A 10,635-nucleotide genomic window follows, 5' to 3' on the forward strand; every position below is an offset into this window, starting at 1 on the left:
ACGGAAGACTTGAAATTTGTAGAGATGAAAATGACAATACCTGAGATGAAAACATACTGATGAGATTAACAGCAAATTAGATACTTCAGAAGAAAAGAATAATGAAACTGAATAAATAAAGACTATCCAAAATGAATACACAGAGGAAAAATACTTTAACAAAACGAAAAGAGTATAATGAACTGTGGGACAACTTTACGAAGCCAAGTATACATGTAATTGGATTCCTCAATGGAGATGAGAGAGAAGGGGGAACAGAAACAAATGACTGAAGAAATAATGGCCAAAACTTTCCAAATTTAACAAAAATGGTAAATCCACAGATCTAAGAAGTGCAGTGAACCCCAGTGCATTTTATAATCAAATTGCTCAAAACTAGTTATAAGGAGAAAATCTTAAGAGCAGCCAGAGGAAAAAAGACATCACATACAGGGGAATGAAGACAAGGATGTGAGAAGATTTCTCCAAATAATGCAAGCTAGAAGACAATGGAGAAATTTTTTTCAGTGTTGGAAGGAAAAAAAGTCAATCTAGAGTTCTTTACCCAGTGAAAATACCTTTCAAAACTGAAATTAAATAAGGACTCTCCAGGCATACAAAAGCTTAAAGAATTCATCATAAGCAGATCTGCATTACAAAAAATGTTTAAATCCTTCGCACAGAAGGAATATGACACCAAATGGAAACTTGAATCTACACAAAGGAGTGAAAAGTACCAGAAAAGGTAAATATAAAAATGGTTTATTCTAAGTTCTAATCTCTTTAAAATACAGACCGTTTAAAGAAAAAATAACAACAATGTAGAGTAGGATTTATAGCATATGTAGAAACAAAAGTTATTACAATAGCACAAAGGATGGGAAGTGGTAAATGAAGTGTGCTGTAGTTAAGATTCTTATATTGTACATGAAATGGTATAATATTATTTCACTATAGACTGTTGTAAGTTAAAAATGCATACTGTAAACTCTAGAGCAATGATTAAGAAAAAAACCAAAAAGATGAGGTACACCTAAGAAGCCAATATTGAGGATGAAAATGTAACCAAAAAACCACTTAGTTAATCCAAAAAGCCAGAAAAGAGGAAGAAAGGAGCACAGATGGGACAAATGTGAAAACAAATAGCAAGATGATAGATTTAAACTCAACCTTGTTGATAATTTGGTTAAATATTAACTGTCTAAATGCTCTAATTAAAAGGCAGAGATAGCAAGTGGATAAAAAAATAAAACTCAATTAGGTGTTATCTAAAAGACACCCAATTTATACATAAAGATACAGAGATTAAAGTAAAATAACAAAATAAAAGAATAGGAAAAATATACAACACAAACACTAATCAAAAGAGAGCTAGATTGGGGCTTTCCTGATGGTGCAGTGGTTTAGAATCCGCCTGCCAATGCAGGGGACATGGGTTCGATTCCTGGTCGGGGAAGATCCCACATGCCGCAGAGCAACTAAGCCTGTGTGCCAGAACTCCTGAGCTTGTGCTCTAGAGCCCGTGAGCCACAACTACTGAAGCCCGTGTGCCTAGAGCCCATGCTCCACAATGAGAGAAGCCACCACAATGAGAAGCCTGTGCACTGCAATGAAGAGTAGCCCCTGCTCACCGCAACTAGAGAAAGCCTGAGCACAGCACCGAAGACCCAACACAGCCAAAAATAAATAAATAAATAAATAAATAAATAAATAAATAAATAAATAAAAGAGAGAGCTAGACTGACTATATTCCAAGTAGACTTCAGAATATTTATCAGGGATAAAGAGGAGCATTTCATAATGATAAAGGGATCAATTGACCAAAAGGATATAACAATCCTAGAAACACAGGATTTATTAGGATGCACCTCATAAAAGAGTTTTAAAATACATGGGGCAAAAACTGATAATTAAAAAGAGAAATAGACAAAGACACAATTATTGTTGAGGTCTTCAGCATTCCTCTTTCAGTAACTAATAGATCAAGTGGACAGAAAACGAGTAAGGATATAGAAGACTCGAACAAAACCGTCAACCAACTTGATACAATTGACATTTATAGAGCAATACACCCAACCATGGGAGAACACACATTCTTCAAGTGTGAATGAAATAGTCACCAAGATAGAACATATTATGGGCCATAAAACAAGTCACAACACTGTTTAGACTGAAATCATATAAAGCATATTTTCAGACCGTAATGAAATTAAAATAGAAATCAATTAAAGAAAGAATTAGAAAATCTCTATTTGGAAATTAAAAAGCAAACATACTTCTAAGTACCCCAGGGACTGAAGAATAAAACCAGAAAATAATTTGAACTGAATGAAAATGAATATAGTACTTATCAAAATTTGTGGGATGAAGCTAGAAAGATGCTTAGAAGGAAATCACAGCATGAAATGCTTCTATCTGAAAAAGGTCTGAAAAATCAATAATGTAAGATTATGCCTTAAGAAACTAGAAAAAGATCAGATTAAAACCAAACTAAACAGAAGAGAGGAATAAAGAACAGCTCAATTAAATACAAAAGTGGAAAAACAATAGAGAAAGACTGATGAAACCAAAACCTGGTTCTTGAGAAAGACTGATACAACCGTTAAACCTCTAGCCAGACTGGACCAGGTAAAAAGGAGAGAAGACACAAATTACCAACATCAGGAACAAAAGAGCAAACTTTAATACAGATAATACAGAAGAGGATTAGGAAATAATATGAACAACTTTATGCCAGAAAAGTTGACAATTTAGATGAAGCAGAAAAATTCCTTAAAAAACACAAACAAAAGCTCTCTAAACAAAATAAACCAAATAGTCTTATATCCATTAAATAAATTTAACTTGTAGTTAACCAGATTGCTTCACAGGTGAATTCTACCAAAACATTTAACAAAAAAACAAAACAAATTTACATGAATTCTTCCAGAAAATAGAAGAGAACATCTTCCTTTTCATTTTATGAGGCCCAGCATTACCTTATGCTAAAATCAGACAAAAACATGACAAGAAAACCATAGACCAATATTGCTCATAACATAGACAAAAATATCCTTAATAAAATAGTAGCAAATGGAATCCAGCATTATATAAAGAGATAATGCATTATGATCGAATGGGGCTTATCCCAAGAATGCACAGCGGGTTTAAAATTTGAAAAAAATCAATGAACGTAATTTGCCACATAACAAAATAACGGAGAAAAAAATCACCTCACTATATGCAGAAAAGAATTCTTTGACAAAATTCAACACCCACTCATGATAAAATATCTCAGCAAACTAGGAATAGAAGGGAACATCCTCAAACTTAATATAGGACATCTACAAAACTCCTTCATCTGTCTCAATGGTAAAAGACTAAATGCTTTCCCTCTGGTAAAAGGCAAGGATAGTCCTGCTCTTACAACTTTTACTCAACATTGTACTTGATGTCCTAGTCAGTGAAGTAAGACAAGAAAAAGAAACGCAGGACATACAGATAGAAAATTAAGATGTTAAACTGACTTTATTCACAGATGACATGAATAAATACATAGCGAATTCTGTGGAATCAACGGAAAGCTGCTAGGACTAATATGCAAATTTAGCAAGGTTAGATAATACAAAAACCAATTATATAACTATATACTAGTACTGAATAATGATAAAATAAAAATTTAAAATAGCATTTCTGTACCTTATCCCATATACAAAAATTAACTGAAAATGGCTCATAGACTTATATATAAGAACTAAAACTTTAAAACTCGTAGAAGAAAACACAGGAGTAAATCTGCATGACCTTGTGTTAGGCAATTGTTTCTAAGATTCAACACCAGAAGCACAAGCAACAAAAGAAAACACATATAAACTGGACTACATCAAAACAGAAAACTTTATGCTGCAAATGATATCATCAAGAAAGTAAAAAGACAACCCAGCGAAAGGGGGGTATCTATTTGCAAATAAGCTGATAAGAGGCTTGTATGTAAAATAAAGAACTCATACAAGTCAATAGTAAAAAGACAAATATTAAAACACATTAAACTCAAACACAGTTTTACAAAATGAATAAAGATTTGAATAGAAAATTCTCCAGGAATTCCCTGGCAGTCCCGTGGTTAGGACTCCATGCTTTCACTGCCAAGGGTGCGGGTTCAATCCCTGGTCAGAGAACTAAGATCCTGCAAACCATGCAGCCAAAAAAGAAAAAACAAAAAGAAAGAAAGAAGATTCTCCAAAACAGATATATAAATAGCCAATAAGCACATGAAGAGATGCTCAACATCATTAGTCATTAGGGAAACGCAAATCAAAACCACAGTGAGCTACCACTTCATACCCACTAAGATGACTAATCAAAACCAAAGACAAAAACAAGTGTTGGTGAGGATGTGGAGAAATTGGAATACCCAAACATTGCTGGTGAGATTGTAAAATGGTGTGACCGCTTTGGAAAACAATGTGGCAGCTCCTCAAAATGTTATATATATGAAGCTACCATATGACCCAGCAATTGCACTTCCAGGTATACGCTCAAGAGAAATAAAAACTTATGTTCAGGATTTCCCTGGTGGCGCAGTTGTTAAGAATCCACCTGCCAATGCAGGGGACATGGGTTCAAGCCCTGGTCTGGGAAGATCCCACATGCCGCGGAGCAACTAAGCCCATGAGCCACAACTACTGAGCCTGCGTTCTAGAGCCCGCGAGCCACAACTACTGAAGCCCACATGCCTAGAGCCCGTGCTCCACAATGAGAGAAGCCACCGCAATGAGAAGCCCGCACACTGCAACAAAGAGTAGCCCCCGCTCGCCGCAACTAGAGAAAGCCTGCGCACAGCAACGAAGACCCAACGCAGCCAAAAATAAATAAATAAATAAATCAATCAGGAATGAAACGAGGACATCTACCATTATCATTTTATCCAGTATTATACTGGAGGTCCTAGCCAGTGTACCTGGATTTAAAAGAAAAAAAAAACCAACAACACAAAGACTGCCATTACTCACAAAGAAGATCTGCATAGAAAACTCAAAATAAATTATTAGAGTGAGACTTTATGGATACACAATCTGGATACACAAGCAGTATGTAAATCATCAACACTGTCTGGTCACCAGCAGTAAACAGTTGAAAAATGTGATTTGGAGAGAGGTTATTTACCTTGCCCAAAGTCACACGGCTAGTAAACAGTGGACTAGGAGGGAGTTCCCTGGTGGTCCAGTGGTTAGGACTCAGCCGGCCCCCCCCGCCCCCCCCCCCCAAAAAATTGTGGACTAGGATGGAAACGGGGCTCCCTGCCTCCTGGGTCCAAGCTTTTAGTCCTGGGCGATATGCCTCTCTAGCACTGGCTGTACTTCTGCGGGAGCCTGTACCCCACCTTTGGGTCCGTCCCCATGCAGCGGGTGAGGCCTGAGCAGGGCCTCCTAGGGCTGGAGCCAGGGTGTCCTAAGCCCGCAGGGAAAGGCTCACCATGGGGAGGACGGAGGCCCGAAGAGAGGCCAGGGTGATGGGCTTCCTCTTTCTGTCGTCCTGGCTTGCTGGGGGCAGGATCTCCACGAGGTTCATCTCCTCTTTGGCTTTCTCCCCCAGGCAAATCTGAGAGGGGTGGAAAACGAGCAGGGCTCCTCCTCACCCAGAGGGCGGAGGAGGCAAGCCTTGTTCCAGCTGCGGGCACCGGCCAATCCCACCTGCTCCTCTGTGGCTGTCCAAGTCCCTCCCTGCTCCGTCCTTCCTCCCCTCCTTGGGGCTGGGGGGTACCCACCGTACTAAGCAACAGCGTGCAGTCCTGCTTCCCCACCTTCTGGGGTCTGAAGGTCCAAGTCGGCTTCTCCTGGCTCAGCTCACAGCCTGCGAAGGGAGACGGAGGGCGGAAGGCGTGGCGTGGCGTGCGGCGGGCAGGCTCCAGGGAGGCGCGCCTCTCTCCCTCCAGCCCTAAACCTCCCCCCCCGGTGACGCACCCCCAGCCCCCCGGGTGCTCCGAGAACAGCCTGGAGCCTCACTCACCCCAGAGCAAGGCCAGTGTCGCCTTTTCGGAGGTGCTGCTAGTGCGGCTGAGATTCATGATGCGGGGCGGGGGCCGAGCAGCTGCGAGGAAGGGCGCGTTACAACCCCCGGCCGACAAGGCAGCCCACACCCGAGCTGGGGACACCCAGGCGGAGCGCTCCGCCAAAGGACGGTGCTTAGATCGCCCAGAGCGGGAGAGGTGAGCGAGGGGCCCGGCTGCCCCGCCGGCCCTCCCAGCACCCCGGGGGTGCAGCGCCGGACAGCCGCGGGGAAGGCGGCTCGGTGCCCGGTCTCACGTCCACTCGGCCCCGGGGCCCAGCCCTCTCGCGACCCCTCCTCCACCTCACCGTCCCTACTCCGCGGGCGAGGCTCACGCCATAGGCTCCTCCTCGGACCGCTTCCCTCTTGGGCTCCCTCCCTCCGGCCTCATCCCGGCCTCACCTGAGGGCCGGCCGCCCACAGCGGGCGGTTATGAAGCCTGGGAAGGGGCAACGGGAGGTGTCTCATCAGCCCCATTGCGTTCTTCCACTCTTTCCTCCTCTTCGCTCCTCAGAAGCACCTGGAGAGCTTGTTAAAACACAAAGCGCTAGGCCTCACCCACCTCCATCGTTTCCCACGGGGGAGGTCTGGGTGGGACCCAGAGAATTAGCACTTCTAACAGGTGCCCAGGTGAGGTGGACGCTGCTGGTCCAGGACCGCACCGTGAGAACCACGGTCCTGACTAATAGGGACTGACTGAGGCCTGCTGCCGGAGCCCGCCCAGCACCCAGCGTGGAGAAGCTTTGCTACCAGGTAGGAAGAGCAGCCTTGTTGGCCTTTCGTGCTCATTGCCTTTCTTCTTTCTTCGTGTCCTTTCCCTACCCTCTAAGTGCGGGCCTTTTCCCAGGCCCAGAGGGCCTGACCCTCAGGGCTGTGGTCCTCGGAGAGGAAGAGCCCTGTTTCCAGAAGGATGACTTCTCCCAATGCTAGGAAGGGGTGGAATACACCACAGGTCACTGCGAGTGACCTTACGAGGGCCAGTCATTTCACAAACAGCAGTTCACACAGCACAGTGATGCCCTTAAATGTTTGTTTGGGTGGGGGGTAGTGAAGAGGAGGAAGGTTTTCAGCTGACCACCGCCCTCAAGTATCACCTCTGTTTGGGAGACAGAAATAACCAGGAATCTCTCTCATTGCATTCGTATCCATCATTCCCATCCTGGAAACTTCTCACCTGCATATAAGGTTCACTGATTTTCAACAAAGGTGTCAAGGGAAAGGATAGTCTTTTCCAAAAATGGTGCTGGAGGAACTGGATTTATCTTTCTGCAACCCTGATTGGAGCTTCTGCTGTGCAGGAATCAGTTTTTTTTTTTCCTTTTTAAAATACCAACTTTATTGAGCAATAATTCGTATGCAAAAATGTACCAGTTTAAAGTGTATAATTTGAATTTTGACAGACGTATACACCATGTGGCCATCACCACAGCCAAGTTACAATTTCTGTTACTCCCCCAAATTTTCTCGTTTCCCTTTGCAGTCAGTATCCTTCCCTTACTGTCTACTTGGCATCAGACACCTGTTTTCTGACACTGTAGATTAGTACAGACTGTTCTAGAAGTTCATATAAGTAGAATCATACAGGGTCTTTTGGTCTGCCCTCTTTTGCTGAGCAGAATGTGTTTGAGATTTATTTATCCATATTGTTGTTGTATCAGTAGTTTCTGTTTATTGTTGAGTAGTACTCCACAACTTGTATATCCAGATAACTGCTAGTCAGTTTTATGTGTCAGCTTGGCTAGGCTATTGTACCCAGTTATTCAATCAAACTGAGGGTGTGGCTGACACCTTCTATTTGGCAGTTGCTGTTGAAGGTATTTTGTAGATGTGATTAACATCTACAATCAGTTGCCTTTATGTAAAGATTACCTTCAGTACCATAGGTGGGTCTGACCCAATCAGTTGAAAGGCCTTAAGAGCAGAACTGAAGGTTTCCCTGAAGATGTTTTGTGTCATCTGCAGCTTCAGCTCCTGCCAGAGAGCTTCCAGCCTGCTCTTCCTGACAACCTGTCCTACAGATCTCAGACTTGCCTAGCCACCTCTCATGATTGCATTAGCCAATTCCTTGTGCTACCTCCCTGACTGATAACACCTGTTGATGGATATTTGGGTAGTTTCCAGTTGTGGACTATTATGAATAAAAATGCTATGAACATTTGAGAGCAAGTCTTTGCATGGATATATGTTTTAGTTTTTCTGGGATAAATACCTAGGAGTGGAATTGCTGGATCATTTGGTGTGCATTAAACTTTATGTGAAACTGTAAAACTACTTTAAAAATTCCTGTACCAGTTTGTATTTCTACCAGAAATGTATGAAAATTCCAGTTGCTCTACATCTTTGTCAGCACTTGGCATTGTCAGTCTTCTTAATTTTAGCCATTCTAGTGGATGTACATAGTGACATGTGGTTTTTATTTATCTTTTTTTGATGACAAATGATGTTGAGTATTTTTTCAAATGTTTATTGGTCATTTGTGTATCTTCTTTTGCAAAAATACCTGTTCAAATATTTTGTTCATTTTAAAATTGAGTTATTCTTATTGAATTGTGGTTCTTTATACATATTTGGATGCATGTTCTGTGTCAAGTATACGTATTCCAAAGATTTTTCACTCCCGTCTATGGCTTGTCTTTTCATTTAAAAAAATGGTATCATTTGGAGAGCAGAAATTTAAAAATTTGATGAAGTCAAATATTTCTTTTATGCCTTATGCTTTTGGTATTTTAAGAAATCTTTGCTTAACCCATTAAAAATTTTTCCTGTTTCCTTCTAGAAGCCTTGTAGTTTTAGCTTTTACTTTTACAACTGTGATCCATTTGAAGTTAATTTTCGTGCATAGTGTTTGGTAAGGGTCGAGTTTCCTTTTTTTCCTCCTAAGTGGTTATCTAATTCCTCTAGCACCATTTTTGGAAAAGACTATTCTTTCTCTATTGAACTACCTTGGCATTTCAAAAATCAATTAACCATATATGTTGGTCTATTTCTGGATTTTATTCTGTTACATTGGTCTGTCTACCCTAGTGCTGATACCACACTCTCTTGACTACTGTACCATTATAGTAAATCTTGAAATCAGGTAGTTGAGTCCTCCAACTCTGTTCTTCTATTTCAAAACTGTTTTGGCTCTTCCAGATTCTTTGCATTTTCGTATAAATTTTAGAATCAGCTTGTTGCCAGTTTCTAAAAAAAAAAAAAAAGAAAAAGCCTCTGGGATTTTTATTGGGATCCTGTTGCATGCATAGTTCAATTTGGGGAGAATTGTCATCCCGATTTTGAGACATCCAATGCATGAACACGTTGTAATCTCTTCATTTGTTTAGATCTTTAATTTTCTTAGCAATGTTTTACAGATTTTAGTGTTCAGATCCAGCACATCTCTTGTTAAATTTATTCCTATGTATTTCATGTTTTCAGATGCTATAGCAAATAGTATATACTTCAAAATTTCATGTCCTAATAGTTTACTTTTAGTATATAGAAATACAGTTGGTTTTCATATACTGACCTTGTATTCTGATTTTGCTAAATTCATTTATTAGTTCCAGTAGCTTTTTTGTACCCCAAATCATGACATCTGTGAATAAAGACAGTTTTACTTCTTCCTTTTTGATCTGTGTGCCTTTTATTTGTATATTTATTTATTTTTGTGCCTATTTGCTCTAGTTAGGACCTCAGGTACAATGTTGAATAGAAGTGGTAACAGTGGGCATCCTTTCCTTGTTTTCCATCTTAGGGGAAACATTCAGTCTTTCACCTTTAAGTATGTTGTTGGTGGTAGGTTTTTCATGGATGCCTTTTTAAGAATGTTTCTTTCTAATCCTAGTTTGCTGAGAATTTTTTATCATGAATGAGTATTGAATTTTTCCATATGCTTTTTCTTTATCTATTGAAAGGACCAGCTTTTTCGCCTGTTTATATGGTGAATTACAGTTACTGATTTTTTGAATGTTTTAAACCAACCTGGCATTTCTAGGACCAATCCCACTTGGTCATAATGTATTATGCTTTTTAAAAAATATATTCCTGGATTTGATTTGTTTATATTTTGTTAAGTATTTTTGCATTCACGTTCATGAGGATATCAGCCTGAAGTTTTTTTTTCTTCTATAATGTCTTTGATTTTGGTATCAGGGAGTGCTTTTTCATAAAATGATTGGGAGTGTTCCCTCTTTTATTTTCTGATTTTTTGTTGAATTCCAGGTGCTCTGCTTGCAAAAGCAGAAGCATACTACAATTGAATCATACTACAATCCACTTTCCTGTACCCTCCCAAAATCCTGTTGATTCCACCCCTCGACCCCAGTATTTCCCAGCTCTCTCTCCACAGCCCTCGTCTTGGTTCAAATCTTTATTACTCACTAGTTGGTGAGTTAAAGATTGGTCACTAGGCTGCTTTCAAACTTAATGGCTTTTAGGATCAAATCCCAACCTCCTGTGCCCCACCCTTCATCCAGACACGTAGAGGACTGCACTCTCCCTCCGGTCATGCTGTTTTTGCAGCTCCTAAAAAGGTACAAGATGTTTCATGCCTCAGGGTTTTTGCGCTGCTTGAGTATTCTTCCCTGTCTTCTTCCGATTAGCTCGTTCCTGCGTTAACGCTCCTCTTGGTGGCTCCTCAGTTATCCC

At 40.7% G+C, this 10,635-nt stretch overlaps 1 protein-coding gene and 1 long non-coding RNA gene across 4 annotated transcripts in view; one reads left to right on the forward strand and one right to left on the reverse strand.

Annotated features, from left to right (window-relative positions):
* The window catches only part of NPM2 (nucleophosmin/nucleoplasmin 2), a 16,139-nt gene extending 9,712 nt beyond the window's left edge, over positions 1-6,427 (reverse strand). Inside the window, exons 1-4 of one of the 3 annotated variants that reach the window (XM_057547846.1) lie at positions 6,409-6,427; positions 5,968-6,048; positions 5,726-5,811; positions 5,434-5,559 (exon numbers count right to left, since the gene is read on the reverse strand). In XM_057547846.1, coding sequence (XP_057403829.1) covers positions 5,434-5,559; positions 5,726-5,811; positions 5,968-6,025 — 270 coding nt within the window. In that variant the 5' untranslated portion in view covers positions 6,026-6,048; positions 6,409-6,427. The other 2 variants (XM_057547845.1, XM_007167916.3) reach the window with 2 other exon arrangements.
* Positions 5,997-9,569, forward strand: LOC114236092 (uncharacterized). Its single transcript, XR_003622118.2, has 3 exons — positions 5,997-6,166; positions 6,629-6,759; positions 7,969-9,569. It is a non-coding gene; the product is annotated as an uncharacterized LOC114236092 (long non-coding RNA).
* Positions 9,570-10,635: the final 1,066 nt, after the last annotated feature.

This window comes from Balaenoptera acutorostrata, chromosome 6 (genome assembly GCF_949987535.1).
Source record: "Balaenoptera acutorostrata chromosome 6, mBalAcu1.1, whole genome shotgun sequence".
Lineage (NCBI taxonomy): Eukaryota > Metazoa > Chordata > Mammalia > Artiodactyla > Balaenopteridae > Balaenoptera > Balaenoptera acutorostrata.